This window comes from Ranitomeya variabilis, chromosome 4, assembly GCF_051348905.1.
Source record: "Ranitomeya variabilis isolate aRanVar5 chromosome 4, aRanVar5.hap1, whole genome shotgun sequence".
Taxonomy (NCBI): Eukaryota; Metazoa; Chordata; class Amphibia; order Anura; family Dendrobatidae; genus Ranitomeya; species Ranitomeya variabilis.
This window is the reverse complement of record NC_135235.1, coordinates 535,547,091-535,572,043: the sequence shown is the minus strand read 5'-3', so window position 1 is coordinate 535,572,043 and position 24,953 is coordinate 535,547,091. Positions and strand designations below refer to the sequence as shown.

Below are 24,953 nucleotides of genomic sequence, written 5' to 3'. Positions count from 1 at the left end.
CTCCACTCATGGTTAGTGGTTGGGTGAAGCCATTTATTGTCAATCTTCTGTGTTTTCTTCTTTTAAATCATAATGACAACCCAAAACATCCAAATTACCCATTTCTTAATACCGTGTATTGCCCCCTCTAACATCAATGACAGCTTGAAGTCTTTTTGTGGTAGTTGTGGATTTATTTTCTCAGATAGTAAAGCTGCCCACTTTTCTTGGCAAAAAGCCTCCAGTTCCTATAAGTTCCGGTAGTGTCTAGCATGAACTGGGCACTTCAGATCTTCCCAGAGTGGCTCAATAATATTGAGGTCAGGAGACTGAGATGCCACTCCAGAACTTTCACTTTGTTCTTCTGTAGCCAATGACTTGGCCTTGTGTTTTGGATCGTTGTCATGTTGGAACGTCCAAGTACGTCCCATGCACAGCTTCTGGGCTGATGATTGCAAATTTGCCTCTGGTATTTGCTGATAACATGCTGTATTCATCTTTCCTTCAACTTTGACCAAGTTTCCTGTGCCTTTGTAGCTCACACATCCCCAAAACATCAGTGATCCACCTCCGTGCTTTACAGTAGGAATAGTGTTCCTTTCATCATAGGCATTGTTGACCTCTCTCCAAATGTAACATTTATGGTTGTAACCAAAAAGTTAAATTTTGGTCTCATCACTCCAAATTTCCTTGTTCCAGAAGTTTTGAGGCTTGTCTTTGCGCGGTTTTGCATATTGTAGGCAAGATACTTTGTGGCATTTGCGCAGTAATGTCTTTCTTCTGGCAACTCGACCATGCAGCCCATTTTTCTTCATGTGTCTCCTTATTGTGCATCTTGAATCAAATACATCGCTTGTTTTCAGGGAGTACTGTATTTCAGCAATTTTCCTGCCAGTTGTGGATGACATTTTTGTTGGTCTACCTGACTGTGGTTTTATTTTTACAGAGCCCCTGAATTTTCATTTATTAATCACAGTTTGAATGCTGCTGACTTGCATTTTCAATTTCTTGGATATCTTTTTTGTATCCTTTTCCTGTTTTATACAGTTCAACTACCTTTTCCCGTAGATCCATTGACAATTCTTTTGCTTTCCTCATAACTCACAATCCAAAAACGTCAGTGGCTGGATGAAAAATGCCAGAGTCTGTCTGGATCCCAGAAACGCACTCAGCTTTTATGCACACACACTGATTACAAGCAAACAGATAACAGGTGAGGATGTAGCCTTTAGTAGCCATTCAAACCCATTTGTGTCAACTTCTGTGCATGTTATCAGGTCAAAATGACCAGGATATGTGAACTTTTGATCAGGGTCATTTGGATGTTTCGGGTTGTCATTATGATTCAAAAAGAGAAAACACAGTAGTTTGACAATAAATGGCTTCATCCAACTACTAACCATGAGTGGAGAAAAAGTTTTGGTGTTGTCTTTCATATTCTCTGAAAAAGGCTAAGAAAGCAAAAATTCTGCCAGGGTATGTAAACTTTTGAGCACAACTGTATGTACAGTGGGTACGGAAAGAAACAATTCTGCACCCCATCTTGACTGAAAAAAACAGAAATGTTGAAATTTGGCAAATTCATAAAAAAACAAAAACTGAAATATCACATGGTCATAAGTATTCAGACCCTTTGCTCAGCACCCTTTTGAGCTAGTACAGCCGTGAGTCTTCTTGGGAATGATGCAACAAGTTTTTCACACTTGGATTTGCGGATTCTCTGCCATTCTTCCTTGCAGATCCTCTCCAGTTCCATCAGGTTGGATGGGGTGCAGAGTGTACATGAATGAGAAAATAATGAACTTTTTTGAATTTACCAAATGGCTGCAATGAACAATAGAGTGAAAAATTTAAAGGGGTCTGAATACTTTTCGTACCCACTGTAAATACTCGCATGGTACGAGTGCTGTGTGGTTTTTTTTTTTGCACCCATTGACTTCTATTGCGGGATGCGATCCGATTTCTGATTACAATCGCAGCATGCTGCGATTTTTTTCCAGTCCAATCGTGATCAGATTCGAGCTGGAAAAAAAAATGCAGATGAACACACAATGATAGAATAACATTGGTCCAAATTAAATCCGATTGTTTTTTTGTTTTTTTTAATCGAATTGCATTCGTCTGATTTCATCACAAGTGGGAATGAGCCCATAATGTAGGATAGGGCAGCGGGCCGCATTTCCAAAATACCTATTCTATTGTAATCTGGCACTTCCTTACAACGAAACTTACAATTTATCAATGTGCAAATAACGACTGAAAGTGCACTGGTTGGAGATCAGTGCTCTTGCAGTCCTTGGTTTGTTTTCACTTCTCCCAGATGGCTCCACCTTTGCTTCTAGTTTGACAAGAGAGCAGAAGTGTTGTCACCCAACAGAGCATCTGTCTCCTTCATCAATGAAACTGGGGGAGCGAAGTGTTGGAATTTGTTTGGGATGTCTATAGCATTAGCTTAATTAGGGAAACTGGGGTCCATCAGGTACAGCAACCAACTAGTCAGTTATGACTATGGATGGTGCAAGGAGTAAGAGAGACCAAGAAAGTAAACAAAAGTAACATGGCAGAGAATTGATCGTAAGTATTGTACGCCTTGAACTCACATGCTGATAAAGATGATTATGACATAGTAAGACTCTATTCCAAGTTTACCAATGGGACACCAAGTTAAGCAAGTTAAGGGGTAGGATTCGTCATGAGGTTCCACATAATATACTAAATTTCAGGAACAGGAAGTGTTGATTTTGACCCTCAGAAGGAAGAGCCTAGTACAGAATTAAATAGGCTTGATGGAGCAGTGTCTTTTTTAACCTTATTAACTTCTCATTTACAGCACCATGGAATTAATAGTGCTATATGAATAAATAATAATAATAACCATGTAAACTTATGGAATTATCTTTTTATTTACAATATATGCCATTCCTGCTAGAACAGTGTTTTGTAAGATCCAAAGGCATTTGAAATGTTTAAGAAGTTGAAGGAGGAAGCATCTTCCTAAACTCCATATTAGACTCTTTGCTATCATTTCCCGTTATTTTTATTGTAGACCTCTGCTCAGGAGGGAGCTCTGTATGAGACCATATCCGGCTATGATAACCAGCTGCAGAATATCCAGGAAATTGTGGCAAAGAAAGAAGATGAGTTGTCTAAGCTGAAAACTGAAGCGGATAGATTAGCATCTGACAGTAGGTTATTGTGCTACCTGAAAGATCTCCTTGAAATGGAAATACGGACGTATTCTTTGCTGATGGATGACGAGGAAAACAGGTAGGACAATGGTAAAAGTCAAATTTAAATGTACCTACATTTTTTTATTGAAGCCTATCTAGGTGACTGCAGTCCTCTGAATTCTCACAGAACGCATACTTGTGGTTTCATGACCTCTCACTCTTACCACCAGCACCAGAGAATCCTGACAGTGTGTAGTGCGCACTGTGAGAATTCAGAAGTCTGCAGGCAAATACAATGACTGCAGACTCATGAGAAACTTGGATAATCCCTTCCATATTCCTAACAAATATTAACAAATATAAGCTTATAAAAAATAATTAAAACATTCGAAAGTGGCGCTAGGGGTTAGGAAAAGTGTGCAGTCATAACATTATTTAAGGTAGATCTTCTAAACAAGTGAAAGGTTTGTATATATATATATATATATATATATATATTTGATGAAATCAATATGTTATAAAATACCAATCATGATAAAAATAAACCTTTCACTTGTTTAGAAGATCAACCTTAAATAATTTTGTGAGTGCATGCTTTTCCTGACCCCTAGCGCCATTTTGGAATGGTTTAATAATTTTTTATATGTCTATTTCTAGACAACAGGTGAAAGTTGTCTACCAAATCAGCCAGGTGGGTAAGTTTTAGTGTTTATAGTGACAGTGGTATTATTTTTTACTTTTTGCAAAAAATATAAACATAGTAACCCTTAACTTGTCAGATGGCACAACACTTTATTAACATAGTCATGTATCTCGAAATTTTCACTAGAACCACCAAAAATACATAAATACATGACTAGAACTCCCATCAGTACAATAATACATCACTGGAACCATCAGCAGTACAGAAATTCACATCAGAGCCACCAGCAGTGCAGAAATATATCCGAATAATCCCCATCAGTACTGAAACACAGCATCAAAACCCTCATCAGAACAGGAATACATCACAATAACCACCATCAGTACACGAATACATCACTAGGACTACCATCAGTGCATGAATTTAGCACCAGGACCACCATTATTACATGGTACATCAATTGTAATGTCAGGTTAGACCCATATACATTGATATCGCAAGGACCTACAACTTCCAAGCAATTTCTGTGGGAAAAGTCTCAGAAAAACGTACATTTTAAGTTTTGAAATCACTGGTATTTGTATCCCGACGAGTCCAGTGTTTTCCTTCCTGTCTGTGTTTTTTCCATTGTAGATGTATGTGCATGCTTTTCACGGCATGTACAATGTGGCCAGTTCGGAAAGTACCCCGTGTCTCTTTCTGATTAGTAGATTCTTTTATATATTGGTAATAATAGTTATCTTTTTTTGAAAACCATGGCAGGCCGGACCTTTAGCTATAAGCCACAGGTTGCACTGCTGAGAACAGGAGATTTTTTTTTTCTGTCTGAAGACCAAAATGGTATTCTTCTTCTTTACCAGCATATTGCATTGGCACATAGAGATACATTAACTATTGTTTCTTTTTCTCTACTACATTAGAAAAAAAAAATAATACAATTGTAATGCTTTGCATATATGGCAAAATGGCACAAAAAATTTACAGCTCATTTCACAATAAAACAAGACATCATATAGTGAAACGTATAGCGAACCTGTGAGCATGATTTTGCTAAGTACACTAAGGGCATTGTAAGGTTGGTGTTGTTACACTGATTAATATGATACTTGGGGAGAACCCCCAAAAGAAATCCCTCTCTATTAGGGCATACAGCATAGCTTTTACTTATTATTCATATTAAAATGAATAGATGATATGAAATTATTGTCCCTAATCTGTCTGTTTCGTTATGTTTATAGAATAGAATGACACTCTGGAGTGCTGCTTATTAATGGCTGATAATTACGTAGGAAAGTATCAAACATGGGGGTCATAAAAAATAGAAAAGTCAGTGACATTTATCTCCCTTCATACACTGTGCCAGTGACTCTGTCACAATATATATATATATATATATTGGCGGGGCTGGGTCAAATGCATGAAATACATTTATGCATTTGTCAACTCTAGGGGGCTCTTTTGTGTTTTAGGAGCAATACACTTTTTACTATCTTTTCTACAAACCGTGTTGACCTCTTTCAAGTTGTGATTTTTCTATTTTTTTAACTTGATTTGTTTTTTTTTTTATTTTCTATAACATTTTTGCATACTTTTTTTCTTCTTTCTATGTAGGATAGAAGATGCACTCCATGAGCAACCTTATGACATTACAAGCAGGCAAAGTAAGTTTTTATTATGTTATTTTCAATACAATGATATACTGCATATACAGTAGAATCAGATGAGAATAGTGATTATGGGAAATGTTTAACATTTTATATAATTTGTCGATAGATTATAGAAATTAAGAACATTATAGGTAATCAGTGGAAATTGAACAAAACGTGAGCTGCATTAGAAGTATTATAAACAACCCAATTATTACCCAAAACCTTTGGCTTAAAGGGATTGTTCACTCCTGGCAATCCTCTCTTAATAAGACTGGTCAGCAGAACAATATAGAAAAAATGCATACTTGCCTTACTGATCAGGTTGCTCTAGTGATTTCTACTATGTCTCCTAGCGGTCCAAGTAAAAATGTCACATGATCGTTGCAGCCAATTAGCAGGGGTCCAAATCAAAAGTGCCACAAAGAGATCTTTATTATGTAACTAGATGGTGGCCCGATTCTAACACATCGGGTATTCTAGAATATGTATGTACAGTAGTTTATTTATGAAGATTTAAGAATAATGCAATGAATACACAGGATTCGGCCGGCCGGGCGCGACCAATCAGTGAAGAGTGGTTTAAATCCCGCGCCAATTCGCGGCCGGACTGCGCCTGTCAGGGCCGGCTCCAGGTTTTTGAGGGCCCCGGGCGAAAAAGTCTCAGTGGGCCCCCCTTTAACACATACCACGAGTCATGTTTCACAGATACAGCAGAGAAATATAGCATATAACACAGCCCACGTAGATTATATAACACAGCCCTCGTAGCATATAGCACAGCCACGTAGCATATAACACAGCCACGTAGCATATAACACAGTCACATAGTATATAGCACAGCCACGTAGTATGTAACACAGCCACGTAGTATATAGCACAGCCACATAGCATATAACACAGCCCACGTAGTATATAATACAGCCCATATTGCATATAGCACAGCCACGTAGCATATAACACAGCCACGTAGTATATTGCACAGCCACGTAGTACATTTCACAGCCCACGTAGCATATAACACAGCCCACGTAGTATATAGCACACCCACATAGTATATAACACAGCCACATAGTATATAGCACAGCCACATAGTACATTGCACAGCCCACGTAGTATATAGCAAAGCCACGTAGTATATAACACAGCCACATAGTATATAGCACAGCCACGTAGTATATAGCACAGCCGTGTAGTATATAACTCAGCCCACGTAGTATATAGCACAGCCCACGTAGTATATAGCACAGCCCACGTAGTATATAACACAGCCCACGTAGTATATAACACAGACACATAGTATATAGCACAGCCACGTAGTATATAACACAGCCCACGTGGCATATATCACGGCCACATAGCATATAACACAGCCACGTAGTATATTGCACAGCCATGTAGTATATTGCACAGCCCACATAGCATATAACACAGCCCACGTAGTATATAGCTGTCACGCGGGTATTTTGTAGACTACAGCTGATTACCTGGGCCCCTGCGATATCCCTAAGACTAGGGAAAACCCTGTCTGTCCCTCTCCCAGAATTTACACTGATGGTGTGCTTGTCTGGGCTGCCAGGCCTGACCCTGACTCCTGTTTCAGTCCCTATGCTGAAACCACCCACCACCCAGTGATAAGACCACACACCAACCCCTACAGAAAGCACAGACAGGGAAAACTAAAAATGCACCACGCCGCAGACACACAGGAAAACACTATAATGTGCACAGGGCAAAACAAATACAAATATAGGAAGGAGAAATATGACAAAGGATAATACACCACCAGATACGATATTAGTTCTCCTAGACCACCACTTCAGACTGAGATCACCAGGCACAAGACACAAGCTATAATCGGCGACGCCCAAAGTCCAGAATGACTATTTAAAGGCCATGGGCGTGACCCAGCCTCCAACCCGATTACCAGCTAGATTAACCCCAGACAACCTGGATAAAGTCTATCCGGCACCACTGAGCGTATAGTGGATGAATGTGGAATTACCGCTGTCTGTCGGACGCCCTAGTGTGAATAGCGTCCGACATGACTATAGCACAGCAATGTAGTATATAGCACAGCCATGTAGCATATAGCAGAGCCACGTAGTATATAACAGATCACGTAGCATATAACACAGCCCACGTAGTATTTAACACAGCCCACGTAGTATATAACACAGCCACATAGTATATAGCTCAGCCACATAGTATATAACACAGCCCACGTAGTATATAACACAGCCACGTAGTATATAACACAGCCCATGTAGTATGTAAGACAGCCCACGTAGTCTATAGCACAGCCCATGCAGTATATAACACAGCCCACGGAGTATATAACACAGCCCACGTAGTATATAACACAGCCCACGTAGTATATAACACAGCCACGTAGTATATAGCACAGCCACATAGTATATTGCACAACCACGTAGTATATTGCACACTCACATAGTATATTGCACAGCCACATAGTATATAGCACAGCCCACGCAGTATATAACACATCCCACATAGTACATAACACAGCCATGTAGTATATAGCAGTGTGGGCACCATATCCCTGTTAAAAAAAGAATTAAAATAAAAAATAGTTATATACTCACCTTCCGGCGGCCCCTGGATCCAGCCCAGGCCTTTAGCGATGCTCCCGCCAGGTACGTTCCCAGTGATGCTTTGCGACAATAACCCATGATGATGTATCATGGGGGATGATGGGGTCATTACCGCAAAGCATTACTGGGACCGGAGCATTGCAAGGAGCGGGAAAAGCTGCTGGGGACGCCGGAAGGTGAGAATATCACGATTTTTTTTATTATTATTTTTAACATTATATCTTTTTAGTATTGGTGCTGCAAAGGCAGCATCAATAGTAAAAAAGTGAAGCGGTGTTTAAATCCCGCCCCAATGTAACTGATTGGTCGCGGCGCGTGACCAATCAGCGACACGGGATTTCCGTTACAGACAAACAGACAGACGGAAGTGGACCTTAGACAATTATATATATAGATGAGGTCTCTACAGACCCTAAAGAATTATGTATACAAGGAAGCAATAGGTTAAAAATAATAAATATTAAATACCGTATATACTCGAGTATAAGCCGAGATTTTCAGCCCACTTTTTTGAGCTGGAAGTCCCCCTCTCGGCTCATACTCGAGTCATACCCAGGGGTTGGTAGGGGAGGGGGAGCGGGGGCCTGTCTAATGATACTCACCTGCTCCTGGTGCGGTCCCTGCAGGTCCCTGCTTCCCGACGCTGCAGTTTCTTCCTGTAGTGAGTGGTCACATGGTACCGCTCATTACAGTAATGAATATGCAGCTCCACCTCCCATAGGGGTGGAGCCGCATATTCATTACTGTAATGAACGGTAACGGTGACAGCTCACTACAGGAAGAAAATGCGGCGCCAGGGAACAGACGTGCAGCAATGGCGTCAGGAGCAGGTAAGTATGACGGGGGGGCAGTGAGCAGTCACCTGCTCCTCGTTCCACCTTCGGCGCCGCTGTGTCTTCTGCGTCCTCTGTGACGCTGAGTTCAGAGGGCGCGATGATGCGATTAGTGCGCGCCGCCCTCTGCCTGATCGTCGGTGCAGAGGATGGGAAGACAGCGGCGGTCAGCGGTGGAACGGGGACCAGGTGGCTATAGCAAGTGCCGGGGGCCTGAGAGGTGAGTATGTGATTTTTTAATTTTTTTAATCACAGCAACAGCATATGGGGCAAATATCTGTATGGAGCATCTTATGGGGCCATGTGCAGTGCATATATGGGGCAATTATCTGTATGGGGCATCTTATGGGGCCATGTGCAGTGTATTTATGGGGCAAATACCTGTATGGAGCATCTTATGGGGCCATGTGCAGTGTATATATGGGGCAAATACCTGTATGGAACATCTTATGGGGCCATGTGCAGTGTATATATGGGGCAAATACCTGTATGGGGCAACTTATGGGGCCATGTGCAGTATATATATGGGGGCAAATATCTGTATGGAGCATCTTATGGGGCCATGTGCAGTGTATATATGGGGGCAAATATCTGTATGGGGCCATGTGCAGCATGATATGGGGGCAAATATCTGTATGGAGCATCTTGTGGGGCCATGTGCAGCATTATATGGGGCAAATATCTGTATGTGGCCATGTGCAGCATTATATGGGGCAAATATCTGTATGTGGCCATGTGCAGCATTATATGGGGCCATGTGCAGCATGATATGGGGGCAAATATCTGTATGGAGCATATTATGGGGCCATAATCCACATTTGTGGAGCATTATACGGGGCAAATGTCTGTATGGAGCATCTTATGGGGTCCTAATCAACCTTTGTGCAGCATTATATGGGGCATATTTTAATATGGATTATCTTATGGAGCCCATCATAAACTGAATGGAACATCTTATGGGGCCCATGATGAACTGTATAGAGCATTATATGGGGCTCCTGATTCAATATGGATATTCAAAAACACTTAAACTACTGATGTCTCAAATAATTTAACTTTTATTGGTATCTATTTTTATTTTTGAAATTTACCAGTAGCTGCTGCATTTTCCACCCTAGGCTTATACTCGAGTCATTAAGTTTTCCCAGTTTTTTCTGGCAAAATTAGGGGGGTCGGCTTATACTTGGGTCGGCTTATACTCGAGTATATACAGTACTCATCTGTCCTAGGCCAGCCCTTCACCAGACGTAGCGCTAACACAGTTCACTGGTTGTCCGTGCCAGTCTTTGGTTCTTCTCACCCTCAGGCCTATGACAGGCCTCGCATCATCTTGTCAGATATCATTAATGGTGTAGGGTCAATCACAGGCCTCAGTACCAGAAGATCTGAAGACTGGCGCTGAGGGTCAAGGAGCTGCGGTTTTGAAGAGGGACAGGCCTAAGACAGGAGAGAACGTTTTTTGTTTTGTAATCCCTTCCTATTTTTCTGCATTCTTGTGAATCAAATCTTGACAATTTCAGATTTGCCAGAATTGTTTTTTCACTTTTTTTTATATATATTTTTTTATGAATTGATTCTCACATCTTTATTGGTATTTTCACTTTTAAAGTCCATGTGGCCTAACTCATAAAATTATAATTTTAATATCAGGATTATGTAGCCATTCTGATATGAATACAACAGCCTCATCAGGTCTAAGCAATCTGTTGAATAATGCATGTATAGGTAGATAGACCGTGGTGTTTTTATAGGTAATGTAAGCTAGCAGCAAATAGGACAATAACCACAAACTTGTCTAGAAATGATATCTGAAACCAATATATTTTATTTGCGCTTTAGCTAAATGTAGAGAGGAGCTAGAAATGGGAACCTTTTATTAGTATATAAACTGGCTCAAAAATAGCATATTTACCTGACTTAGTAACTCCAATTTTATAAGGTAAATGCTAGGATGAATACCAATGCTGGTTATGGGGTATTAGGATCTTAGGTAGCCTATTAGAGTTCAGGCAGTTCATATAATGGTCACAATAGAATAAGGTATGGGGCAGAATAAAAGCATTTACATGGTGATATTAGTCATAGTTCGTACTATGGACAATAATAACATGAAGTTTATTCCAATTACGGGGTAGTTTGTTGTTTATTACCATAAAATTGCTGTACGTAAAAGGTGCTTTAAAACGATGCCAGGTCAGGAGTTCAATCGCACCCCTCCTTAGTGGCTGTGTATGACCCCTCTACATAAAGTGCTGATTTAAGAGGCGCAGTCATATTTCTTCTTGCAAAAGCAAAAGAAAATATTAAGGGGATATCTCGCCTAGACCTTATTTATACCCCTAAAGAAACAGATCAAATAAGTACGGCAACCTTGGATGCGCCGATTATTACACAATTTAACTCAAACACACATATTGTGAGAAAGCTTGTAAAACAACACTAGGACACATTAAAAGATAAGATTATTCGGGCAAACTAAGTATGCAAAACTCCACATACAAATAATTAGCCATTAACCACTGAGTGACCAAGCCAATTTTTAAAATGTGACCAGTGTCACTTTGTGTTAGTAAGTCTGGAACGCTTCAACATATCCCATTGATTTTGAGAGAGTTTTTTCGTGACATATTGTACTTTATGATAATGGTAAATTTATGTTGATATTTTCTGCATTTATTTATAAAAATATCAGAAATTTTTTAAAAAAATTAAAAAAGTAGCAATTTTTGAAATTTGATTGATTGTCCCTTTAATCCAGATAGTGATACCACAGAAAAACATTAATAAATAACATTTCCCTCATGTCTGCTTTATGTCAGCACCATTTGTAAAATGTTGTGTTATTTTGTTAGAATTTTAGGAGGTTTAAAAATGTAACAGTACTTTTTCATTTCTCCAAGGAAATTTACAAAACTAATTTTTTTTTTGACTTATCAAGGTTTGAAGTGACTTTGGGGGTCCTATATATTGTGAAACCCCCAAAAGTGATACCATTTAAAAAACAGCACACCCTAATATATTCAAAATTGCTTTCAGGTAGTTTATTAACCCTTCAGGTGCTTTTAAGAAATTAATGCAAAGTGGCATAACTGGAATAAGAAATGTATTTTTGTCACCAAAATGTTTCTAACTTCTGAACAGGCCGCTATAGCTGGAAGACTTTATGGCTGTTATTTGGCCATGAACTGCCACGGCAAACATCAGGACTACATGATCAAGATCTCAGGATGCCAATGGGGTTAAAGAGGAAGCCTCCACACTCTGTTAACCATCTAGATGCTGTAGTCATTATTGGCAGCAGTATTTAAGGGGTTAAACGATTATAGTAGGTACCAACGCTGATTGTGGCTGATGCAGCAAGTTGTCAGCCATGGTGTACAGCCGACAGCTGCTGGATTGTCACCTGTATGGGGAGACTATTCTTTTATATCTCATGTTAGTAAAAAGACGTATTGGTGGTCACTAAGGGGTTAAAAGGAATCTGTCACCCCCCCGGGACATATATGACTTATTAATATGGGCATACAGGTGATAGAAATGTTACATCAGTCCTACTTGTATGCCTCATATTAATGGTCTTGTTGCTGAGAAATGTTATATTCTGTCTTTATGCTAATGATTTCTTCCAGGCTCTGGGGCGTGCTGTGCGTGGAAGAAATCTCTGCCTCCTCTTTTAATTACAATACTACCCCATCAGCGTCAGTCATGGCCATGGAATCCAGCACCTACACCCTGCACTCTCTCAGAAATACATACCTTATCTGTTGTGAATTTGCTTTTTGCTCCCTCTAGTGGTTACTAGTTTTTTTGACTCTGGTTTTTCTGTCATTCCTTTTATCCGCACCTGGGTCGTTAGTTAGGGGTGTTGCTATATAAGCTCCCTGGACCTTCAGTTCAATGCCTGGCAACGTAGTTATCAGAGCTAGTCTGCTGTGCTCTTGTCTACTGATCCTGGTTCCAGTTATATCAGCTAAGTCTGCTTTTTGCTTTTTGCTATTTGTTTTTGGTTTTGTATTTTTGTCCAGCTTGTTCCAAATCTATATCCTGACCTTTGCTGGAAGCTCTAGGGAGCTGGTGTTCTCCCCCCGGACCGTTAGACGGTTCGGGGGTTCTTGAATTTCCAGTGTGGATTTTGATAGGGTTTTTGTTGACCATATAAGTTACCTTTCTTTATTCTGCTATCAGTAAGCGGGCCTCTCTGTGCTAAACCTGGTTCATTTCTGTGTTTGTCATTTCCTCTTACCTCACCGTCATTATTTGTGGGGGGCTTCTATCCAGCTTTGGGGTCCCCTTCTCTGGAGGCAAGAAAGGTCTTTGTTTTCCTCTACTAGGGGTAGCTAGATTCTCCGGCTGGCGCGTGTCATCTAGAATCAACGTAGGAATGATCCCCGGCTACTTCTAGTGTTGGCGTTAGGAGTAGATATATGGTCAACCCAGTTACCACTGCCCTATGAGCTGGATTTTTGTATTCTGCAGACTTCCACGTTCCTCTGAGACCCTCGCCATTGGGGTCATAACAGTTTGCCAGGCCCGTATTAAATGTTTAATGCATTGCAGAAGAGGGATTATAAGAAAGAAGATTCTGAGTTTTTTTTTTTTTTTTTTTCTTCTTCCCCTTTACCTCAGAGTGGCTATGCTTGCTGCAGACATGAATGTCCAGACCTTGATTACAAGTGTGGACCAGCTGGCTACTCGTGTGCAGGGCATACAAGACTATGTTATCAGAAATCCTAGGTCAGAACCTAAAATACCGATTCCTGAACTGTTTTCCGGAGACAGGTTTAAGTTTAGGAATTTCATGAATAATTGTAAATTGTTTTTGTCCCTGAGACCCTGTTCATCTGGAGATTCTGCTCAGCAAGTAAAAATTGTTATTTCGTTCTTACGGGGCGACCCTCAGGATTGGGCTTTTTCGCTGGCGCCAGGAGATCCGGCATTGGCTGATCTTGATGCGTTTTTTCTGGCGCTCGGTTTACTTTATGAGGAACCCAATCTTGAGATTCAGGCAGAAAAGGCCTTGCTGGCTATGTCTCAGGGGCAGGACGAGGCTGAAGTGTATTGCCAAAAATTTCGGAAATGGTCCGTGCTGACACATTGGAACGAGTGTGCACTGGCCGCTAATTTTAGAAATGGCCTTTCTGAAGCCATTAAGAATGTTATGGTGGGTTTTCCCATTCCCACAGGTCTGAATGATACTATGGCACTGGCTATTCAAATTGACCGGCGGTTGCGGGAGCGCAAAACCGCAAATTCCCTCATGGTGTTGTCTGAACAGACACCTAATTCGGTGCAATGTGATAGAAAAACCGCAAATTCCCTCATGGTGTTGTCTGAACAGACACCTGATTTAATGCAATGTGATAGAATCCTGACTAGAAATGAGCGGAAAATTCATAGACGCCGGAATGGCTTGTGCTACTACTGTGGTGATTCTACACATGTTATCTCAGCATGCTCTAAACGTATAGCTAAGGTTGTTAGTCCTGTCACCGTTGGTAATTTGCAACCTAAATTTATTCTGTCTGTAACTTTGATTTGCTCACTGTCATCTTATCCTGTCATGGCGTTTGTAGATTCAGGTGCTGCCCTGAGTCTTATGGATCTCTCATTTGCTAAGCGCTGTGGTTTTACTCTTGAACCATTAGAAAATCCTATTCCTCTTAGGGGTATTGATGCTACACCATTGGCAGCAAATAAACCGCAGTATTGGACACAGGTTACCATGTGCATGACTCCTGAACACCGCGAGGTGATACGTTTCCTGGTTTTACATAAAATGCATGATTTGGTTGTTTTAGGGCTGCCATGGTTACAGACCCATAATCCAGTCCTGGACTGGAAGGCTATGTCAGTCTCAAGTTGGGGCTGTCGTGGTATTCATGGGGATTCCCTGCCTGTGTCTATTGCTTCTTCTACGCCTTCGGAAGTTCCGGAGTATTTGTCTGATTATCAGGATGTCTTCAGTGAGTCTGAGTCCAGTGCACTGCCTCCTCATAGGGACTGTGACTGTGCTATAGATTTGATCCCAGGCAGTAAATTTCCTAAGGGAAGACTGTTTAATCTGTCGGTACCTGAACATACCGCTATGCGTTCATATATCAAGGAGTCTCTGGAGAAAGGACATATTCGTCCGTCTTCTTCCCCTCTTGGTGCGGGATTCTTTTTTGTGGCAAAAAAGGACGGATCTTTGAGACCTTGTATTGATTATCGCCTTTTAAATAAGATCACTGTCAAATTTCAGTATCCTTTACCGCTGTTGTCTGACTTGTTTGCCCGGATTAAAGGTGCCAAGTGGTTCACCAAGATAGACCTTCGTGGTGCGTACAACCTTGTGCGCATTAAGCAAGGTGATGAATGGAAAACCGCATTCAATACGCCCGAAGGTCATTTTGAGTACTTGGTGATGCCTTTTGGGCTCTCCAATGCGCCTTCAGTTTTTCAGTCCTTTATGCATGACATTTTCCGGAAATATCTGGATAAATTTTTGATTGTTTATCTGGATGATATTTTGGTTTTTTCTGATAATTGGGATTCGCATGTGGAGCAGGTCAGGTTGGTCTTTAAAATTTTGCGTGAAAATTCTTTGTTTGTCAAGGGCTCAAAGTGTCTCTTTGGTGTACAGAAGGTTCCCTTTTTGGGGTTCATTTTTTCCCCTTCTGCTGTGGAGATGGACCCAGTCAAGGTCCGAGCTATTCTTGATTGGACTCAGCCCTCGTCAGTTAAGAGTCTTCAGAAGTTCTTGGGCTTCGCTAACTTCTACCGTCGTTTTATCGCTAATTTTTCTAGCATTGTGAAACCTTTGACGGATATGACCAAGAAGGGCTCCGATGTAGCTAACTGGGCTCCTGCTGCCGTGGAGGCTTTCCAGGAGTTGAAACGCCGGTTTACTTCGGCGCCTGTTTTGTGCCAGCCCGATGTCTCACTTCCCTTTCAGGTTGAGGTGGATGCTTCAGAGATTGGAGCAGGGGCCGTTTTGTCGCAGAGAGGCCCTGGTTGCTCTGTTATGAAACCTTGTGCCTTTTTCTCTAGGAAGTTTTCGCCTGCCGAGCGAAATTATGATGTGGGCAATCGGGAGTTGTTGGCCATGAAATGGGCATTTGAGGAGTGGCGTCATTGGCTCGAGGGTGCTAAGCATCGTGTGGTGGTCTTGACTGATCACAAAAATCTGATGTATCTCGAGTCTGCTAAACGCCTTAATCCGAGACAGGCCCGCTGGTCATTGTTTTTCTCCCGCTTTGATTTTGTTGTCTCGTATTTACCAGGTTCAAAGAATGTGAAGGCCGATGCTCTTTCTAGGAGCTTTGTGCCTGATGCTCCTGGAGTCGCTGATCCTGTTGGTATTCTTAAAGATGGAGTTATCTTGTCAGCTATTTCTCCGGATCTGCGACGTGTGTTGCAGAGATTTCAGGCTGATAGGCCTGAGTCTTGTCCACCTGATAGACTGTTTGTCCCGGATAAGTGGACCAGCAGAGTCATTTCCGAGGTTCATTCCTCGGTGTTGGCAGGTCACCCGGGAATTTTTGGCACCAGAGATCTGGTGGCCAGGTCCTTTTGGTGGCCTTCCTTGTCAAGGGATGTGCGGTCATTTGTGCAGTCCTGTGGGACTTGTGCTCGAGCTAAGCCTTGCTGTTCTCGTGCCAGCGGTTTGCTCTTGCCCTTGCCTGTCCCGAAGAGACCTTGGACACATATCTCCATGGATTTCATTTCTGATCTTCCGCTATCTCAGGGCATGTCCGTTATCTGGGTGATATGTGATCGCTTCTCCAAGATGGTCCATTTGGTTCCTTTGCCTAAGCTGCCTTCCTCTTCCGATCTGGTTCCTGTGTTTTTCCAGAACGTGGTTCGTTTGCACGGCATCCCTGAGAATATTGTGTCAGACAGAGGATCCCAGTTCGTTTCCAGGTTCTGGCGATCCTTTTGTAGTAGGATGGGCATTGATTTGTCGTTTTCGTCTGCTTTCCATCCTCAGACTAATGGACAGACGGAGCGAACCAATCAGACTTTGGAGGCTTATTTGAGGTGTTTTGTCTCTGCTGATCAGGACGATTGGGTGACATTCTTGCCGTTGGCTGAGTTTGCCCTTAATAATCGGGCTAGTTCCGCCACCTTGGTTTCGCCTTTTTTCTGCAACTCTGGTTTCCATCCTCGCTTTTCTTCGGGTCATGTGGAGCCTTCTGACTGTCCTGGGGTGGATTCTGTGGTGGATAGGTTGCAGCGGATCTGGAATCATGTGGTGGACAACTTGAAGTTGTCACAGGAGAAGGCTCAGCGCTTTGCCAACCGCCGCCGCGGTGTGGGTCCCCGACTACGCGTTGGGGATTTGGTATGGCTTTCTTCCCGCTTTGTTCCTATGAAGGTCTCTTCTCCCAAATTTAAACCTCGTTTTATTGGGCCTTACAAGATATTGGAAATCCTTAATCCTGTATCTTTTCGTCTGGATCTTCCTGTGTCGTTTGCTATTCACAATGTATTTCATAGGTCCTTGTTGCGGCGGTACATTGTGCCTGTAGTTCCTTCTGCTGAGCCTCCTGCTCCGGTGTTGGTTGAGGGCGAGTTGGAGTACGTGGTGGAGAAGATCTTGGATTCTCGCCTCTCCAGGCGGAGGCTTCAGTACCTGGTCAAGTGGAAGGGCTATGGTCAGGAGGATAATTCCTGGGTGGTCGCCTCTGATGTTCATGCGGCCGATTTAGTTCGTGCCTTTCATGCCGCTCATCCTGATCGCCCTGGTGGTCGTGGTGAGGGTTCGGTGACCCCTCACTAAGGGGGGGGTACTGTTGTGAATTTGCTTTTTGCTCCCTCTAGTGGTTACTAGTTTTTTTGACTCTGGTTTTTCTGTCATTCCTTTTATCCGCACCTGGGTCGTTAGTTAGGGGTGTTGCTATATAAGCTCCCTGGACCTTCAGTTCAATGCCTGGCAACGTAGTTATCAGAGCTAGTCTGCTGTGCTCTTGTCTACTGATCCTGGTTCCAGTTATATCAGCTAAGTCTGCTTTTTGCTTTTTGCTATTTGTTTTTGGTTTTGTATTTTTGTCCAGCTTGTTCCAAATCTATATCCTGACCTTTGCTGGAAGCTCTAGGGAGCTGGTGTTCTCCCCCCGGACCGTTAGACGGTTCGGGGGTTCTTGAATTTCCAGTGTGGATTTTGATAGGGTTTTTGTTGACCATATAAGTTACCTTTCTTTATTCTGCTATCAGTAAGCGGGCCTCTCTGTGCTAAACCTGGTTCATTTCTGTGTTTGTCATTTCCTCTTACCTCACCGTCATTATTTGTGGGGGGCTTCTATCCAGCTTTGGGGTCCCCTTCTCTGGAGGCAAGAAAGGTCTTTGTTTTCCTCTACTAGGGGTAGCTAGATTCTCCGGCTGGCGCGTGTCATCTAGAATCAACGTAGGAATGATCCCCGGCTACTTCTAGTGTTGGCGTTAGGAGTAGATATATGTTCAACCCAGTTACCACTGCCCTATGAGTTGGATTTTTGTATTCTGCAGACTTCCACGTTCCTCTGAGACCCTCGCCATTGGGGTCATAACACTTATCCTCCTTTCTATGGGCGCAGCATTCAGGAATCTTCTGCGCAGGCGTCGGCGATTTCCGCTCCTGTGACCTCCAGCATGCGCGCAGATAAGGTGTTCTCCCCACTTCCTTCCTGCATAGTCATCACTATGTACACATGGTTCCTAGTGAAGACTGTGCAGGGTGGAAGTGGGGAGAAGCACCTTATCTGCGTGCACGCCAAAGGACACAGTGATTATCCCGCGCCTACGCAGAAGACTCCTAAGTACAGTGCCCATAGAAGGAAGGATGAGGGACTGCAGGCGTGGGATTACGGGGACATAACTAACGCTGATGGGCGGGGGTAAGTATTACAATGAAGACAGGAGGCAGGGATTTCTTCCATGCACCGCCCGCCCTGGAGCCTTGAAGAAATCATTAACATTTAGACCGAATATAACATTTCTCAGCAACAAGACCATTAATATGGGGCATACTGGTAGGACTAGTGTAACATTTCTATTACCTCTATGCCCATATTAATAAGTCATATACGTCCTGGGTGTGACAGATTCCCTTTAAGAAGGGGGATGAAGAATACAAAATTTGGGACTTTATAACTTGCACCACTGAAGGAGTTATTTACAGTATTAAGGGTCCTTGCAATAAATTATATGTAGGGCATACCAAACGTCCTATGAATAAAAGAATTATTGAACACTTGCGCAACATCAAGAAAAAATTTGATAGCCATCACTTTTCCATGCATTTTATATAAAACCATGGGGGTTCAACAGAGGGCATAGAAGTAGCAAGCATACAAATTATCCACAAACATTGGCGTTAGGGAGTCTTTAATAAACAAATGTCATGAGTAGAAAGCTGCTCGATATTGAAATTAGATACCCTGAGAACAAGAGGCTTGACTAGCGAAGTGGGGCTTCAGGCATTCCATTGATCGACACCTGAATGACATTACTATCTTTAAAGCAGCATTTGCAAGCAAAGGACCATCCCTGATGAAGGAAACTTCTTGATTTCCGAAATGCATTGGATGAATTTTGGTCGTCTCATCTCATACCGGCTTCTACCACATGACTGTCCTACGTCACAAAGGTCTTGTCTGCATTTAGTAATCTCTTGCTAACCACCGGAAGAGCCGCACAGAGTGTCTGTCACTGGCCGAGACAACGCTCCGAAATTTCTTTTTTGATTAAGCTTTTTCTACCAGGAGTACCATTTCTAGTGGTTCTCCCTTCTCTGTGAATAATGTATGTAGTTAGCTTCATAAAATAAGGAACAGATCCAAGTTGTAAATTGGGAAGAACTACAATGACAGATGACTTTTTTCTAATTCAGGACAGTCTCTTTAACTAGACTTTTTCTCTGTTTCCTTCATGCTTTTCCTTCTTACTGAAAGATGAGTCAATTCAACTGCACCACTATATTATCTGTTTACGTATTGCTAAAAGTAAATATTATGCAGATTTTCCAAAGATTGTGAGTAGAGATATATGAATCTTTTCCGAACAAATTGCAAATTTGCTAAACACTTGGATTCCCTTGAATCCCAATTTTCCAGGATTTGATTTGCACAAATCTAGCAAATTGGAGTCAGCCTATCATCATTTTGATGAATTCTTCATAAGGCCAAGAATGGGTTAAAAATAATAAACAATTTTACCAACTCTTCCATAGCCCTGCCCTTCTCTGGGTTTTTGGTCTTCTTGTCTTCAGCCTTCCACTCTTTTCACCTTCGGTCTTTTGTCTGGGCTGTTCCAGCACTGACTAGGCCTTATTACATGGTCATGATTGATGCACCCACCTTGTAACCACATGAAACCAATTATAGGCTTCAGCGGTGGAAAGGAGCACCACAATATCAAAAGACTATCTTGGATAACAGGGAAATGTGGCATCTAGACAGATGAGGGATAGGCTTGGGCAGGTCATTGTTCTTATTTTTTTTCTGGGCCACTTTCAATTGAGACCTAATTTATCAGGGTTTGTGCCTCAGGTTAAGTAATAATGCTGATAAATGTACTCTTTACTCCCGAAAATTTTTAAGCTACAAAGGTAAGCTGTCACATTGCGAACATAGTTTCAAGGAAAAGATTTAGTATAACATTTATTTAATTCATATAAGGAGCTTGTCCAGGTTTATGGTATTGATGTCTTCTCATTAGGTCATCAGTATCAGATTGGTGGGATTCTAATTCCTCGCACCCTTATGATCAGACGTTCTCAGCTCCAGTGGGTGCATCTGAAACAACACAAATCCATTCACTATGCAGTGAGTGACAAATACAGAGAAATGCAGGTCAGCTTCTATTAACTTCAACATGAGCTGAGCTGCATTTTTTTGGAAATGGTCACTGCACAGTGAATGGAACAGAAATGTTCTGTTCCCCTCTCAGTGCTGTTGGAGCTGTAAAGAGCTGATCAGTGGAAGTGCTGTCCAGAAGTTAATCTATTTAGTGCGTTCCTTCACCCATGCTCAGAGGAGATGCCTGGCATAGGATGTCGATGGATCTGATGAATAACATAAAAAAATGCCGGTTCTTTGTTTCTTTTCTTAAAGAATTTATCCTTTATTTTATTTTCTTGCAACATAAAAGACATCTGTAATGCCGCTGTTGCATCGTACGCAGTGAAGAGGCAGCGAACCCACAAAGTTCCAACACATAGTCTATTTAATGTGTTTCCTCACAGTCCAGTTCACACACAAGTGCATGTCATTTCAGTGCATATCATTTCAGTGCATATAACTTCAGTGTATATTATCAGTGTTCAGTCCACACCAGTTCATAGCACTACATATCATATGGCTTTTAGATTGCAGTCCCTAAACACGCCAGACCTCTCCTTGTCCAGTATCCAGGGGGCAACCGCACGCCATATTACAGTCTCCATACACAGCCTCATATGTTGCAGACTCTACACACGACAGCCCTCCTCTGACTAGTTCCCGTGGGTGTCCTGCATCGCTGTATCACAGTCTCTCTACTCACACAGCCGTACACAGCCCAGGATATCCTCCGGATAGCAGCTGGGCACCATATCCACCTGTTTGCAATCGTTGAGATGATTTATGGCTGGAGTGGTGAGCTATTTTAGAGACTGATATTGATATTTTTATGATATTGATGAGTATCCTAAGTATAGGTAATCTATATCAAAAGCTGAGACAAAACTTTTAACTTCCTGCTCACTTTTGGGCTTAGGAGTCAAAGGAGAAGGTCGTATTCATGTTTCATAGCGAGCTCTGTATGACTGTGTATATACAGAAGGCTATCAATCACTATAGTCTGTTCTGCTCCTCCTACTCTAAAAGACACTGCCTACAGATCAGACTGCATTTAGTAAGTAGTAAATGACAGGCTTGCTTTAAGGTTTGTTTGTTTTTTCCTCTATAAGCTTTACAACGCTGGGCATTGGGTTGCGCTGCGAAGCCAGATATAGAGGATTAGAGGCCGGTGCAAGTTGATTATTATCATTTAATCTGACACTAGTTTAAAATTGCTTCTCTGTTATGTACGTTGTTATAATACCATGCCCAGATCAGGACACAGTTGCATCATTGACGTTTTCAGTGTTTCTGTTTTTGGTTTCAGAATCGACGTCCGTAATCACCAAAAATTCACCAGTTCCAGACTCATCAAGTGGATACTCAAAACGTGATGGGCGATCACAATTTCTCCAGTCGAATTAGCACCTATTTCTTACACTAAAGGGCTAACAAATTAATTTATTAATGTAATATTTTACTGTCATTTGTCTTTGCAAGCAATTATGATAGGAATACGAAAGATTTTTGTTAAAAATATCATAGCTTGAATGTGGCTCCAATGAAGAGCTGAAACGTTACTTGTAAAGATGCGAGAATAAACACCACACTGTTCAACACGGTGGAGGGATACTTCTCTTTTGGATTATTATTATTATTATTATTATTATTATTTATTATTATAGCGCCATTTATTCCATGGCGCTTTACATGTGAGGAGGGGTATACATAATAAAAACATAAGAAAAACAAGTACAATAATTTTGACCGATACAAGTCACAACTGGAACAGGAGGAGAGAGGACCCTGCCCGCGAGGGCTCACAATCTACAAGGGATGGGTGAGGATACAGTAGGTGAGGATAGATTATTTTTATTATTATTATTATTATTATTATTTATTTATATAGCACCATTGATTCCATGGTGCTGTACATGAGAAGGGGTTACATACAAATTACAGATATCACTTACAGTAACCAAACTAACAATTACTGACTGATACAGAGGGGTGACGACCCAGCCCTTGCGGGCTTACATTCTACAGGATGGTGGGGATGGAGACAATAGGTTGAGGGTTGTAGGAGCTCCAGTGTTGGTGAGGCGGTAGCTTTGGTAGTGGTGAGGAGGCAGCAGGGTCAGTGCAGGCTGTAGGCTTTCCTGAAGAGGTGGGTTTTCAGGTTCCATCTGAAGGATCCGAATGTGGTTGATAGTCGGATATGTTGGGCAAAGAATTCCAGAGGATGGGGGATATTTTGGAGAAGTCTTGGATGCGGTTGGGTGAGGAGCGTGGAGGAGAGAAGGAGGTGTTGGGAGGACCGGAGATTACGTGAGGGAAGATATCGGGAGATTAGTTCAGAGATATATGGAGGAGACAGGTTATGGATGGCTTTGTAGGTCAGTATTAGTAATTTGAACTGGATACGCTGAGGGAATGGGAGCCAGTGAAGAGATTTTCAGAGGGGGGAAGCAGAGGAGTAGCGAGGAGAGAGATGAATTAGTCGGGCAGCAGAGTTAAGGAGGGACTGGAGAGGTGCAAGGGTGTTAGCAGGGAGGCCACAGAAAAGGATGTGGGCATGCACAAGCATTTTAGTGGATTAACAGTTGAGGAAAGGACGGATTCTGGAGATATTTTTGAGCTAGAGGCGAAAGGAGGCAGAAAGAGCTTGAATGTGTGGTTTGAAGGACAGGGCAGAGTCAAGGGTTACTCCGAGGCAGCAGACTTCCGGTATGGGGGAAAGCGTGATGTCGTCAATTGCGATAGATAGGTCAGGTATAGAAGATCTATGAGATGGAGGAAAGATGAGTTCAGATTTGTCCACATTGAGTTTGAGGAAGCGAGAGGAGAAGAAGGAGGATATGGCTGATAGACACTCCGGGATTCTGGACAGCAGAGAGGTGACGTCTGGGCCAGAAAGGTAGATCTGAGTGTCATCAGCATAAAGCTGGTACTGGAATCCATGGGACTTTATGAGTTGTCCCGGGCCAAGTGTATAGATTGAGAAGAGTAGGGGTCCTAGAATAGAGCCTTGGGGGACTCCAATAGAGAGAGGGTGGGATGAGGAGGTAGTGTGGGAGTGGGAGACGCTGAATGTGCGGTTGGAAAGGTATGAGGAGATCCAGGATAGGGCAAGGTCTTTGATGCCAAAAGAGGAGAGGATCTGTAGTAGGAGGCAATGGTCAACTGTGTCAAAAGCAGAGGACAGGTCTAGAAGGAGGAGTACAGAGTATTGTCCGTTAGCTTTGGCTGTAAGTAGGTCATTAGTGATTTTGGTCAGGGCTGTCTCAGTTGAGTGATGGGGGCGGAAACCAGACTGTAGATTGTCAAATAGCAAGTTAGATGAGAGGCGGGAGGAAAATTCAAAAATTCATGGACGTGCTGCTCCAGCTGGACATAGCTGTTGGGTCGAGGGTTGACTTTTTAAGGATAGGCATGATTGTGGCATGTTTGAAAGCAGAAGGGAAGGTGCCAGATGTTAGTGATAAGTAGTGTTGAGCGATACCGTCCGATACTTGAAAGTATCGGTATCGGAAAGTATCGGCCGATACCGGCAAAGTATCGGATCTAATCCGATACCGATACCCGATACCAATACAAGTCAATGGGACTCAAGTATCGGACGGTATCCCTGATGGTTCCCAGGGTCTGAAGGAGAAGAAACTCTCCTTCAGGCCCTGGGATCCATATTAATGTGTAAAATAAAGAATTAAAATAAAAAATATTGCTATACTCACCTCTCCGACGCAGCCTGCACCTTACCGAGGAAACCGGCAGCCTTGTTTGCTTAAAATGCGCGCGTTTACTGCCTTCCGTGACGTCACGGCTTCTGATTGGTCGCGTGCCGCCCATGTGACCGCGACGCGACCAATCACAACAAGCCGTGACGTAATTTTCAGGTCCTGAATGCCTAGAATTAGGCATTCAGGACCTGAAAATTACGTCACGGCTTGTGATTAGTCGCGTCGCGTCACATGGGCGGCACGCGACCAATCACAAGCCGTGACGTAATTTTCAGGTCCTGAATGCCTAGAATTAGGCATTCAGGACCTGAAAATTACGTCACGGCTTGTTGTGATTGGTCGCGTCGCGGTCACATGGGCGGCACGCGACCAATCAGAAGCCGTGACGTCACGGAAGGCAGTAAACGCGCGCATTTTAAGCAAACAAGGCTGCCGGTTTCCTCGGTAAGGTGTAGGCTGCGTCGGAGAGGTGAGTATAGCAATATTTTTTATTTTAATTCTTTATTTTACACATTATATCGATCCCGATACCGATTCCCGATACAACAAA

At 42.4% G+C, this 24,953-nt stretch overlaps 1 protein-coding gene across 7 annotated transcripts in view; it reads left to right on the top strand.

Moving 5' to 3' along the window:
• LOC143765604 (keratin, type I cytoskeletal 13-like) overlaps positions 1-22,285 on the top strand; it is a 64,843-nt gene extending 42,558 nt beyond the window's left edge. For 5 of the 7 annotated variants that reach the window (XM_077252447.1, XM_077252445.1, XM_077252448.1 and 2 more), the window contains 3 exons: positions 3,026-3,246; positions 5,404-5,453; positions 21,970-22,285. In XM_077252447.1, the coding sequence (XP_077108562.1) occupies positions 3,026-3,246; positions 5,404-5,453; positions 21,970-22,088 (390 nt within the window). In that variant the 3' untranslated portion in view covers positions 22,089-22,285. The remainder of the gene's footprint in view (positions 1-3,025; positions 3,247-5,403; positions 5,454-21,969) is intronic. The other 2 variants (XM_077252449.1, XM_077252444.1) reach the window with 1 other exon arrangement.
• The last annotated feature ends 2,668 nt before the right edge of the window (positions 22,286-24,953 follow it).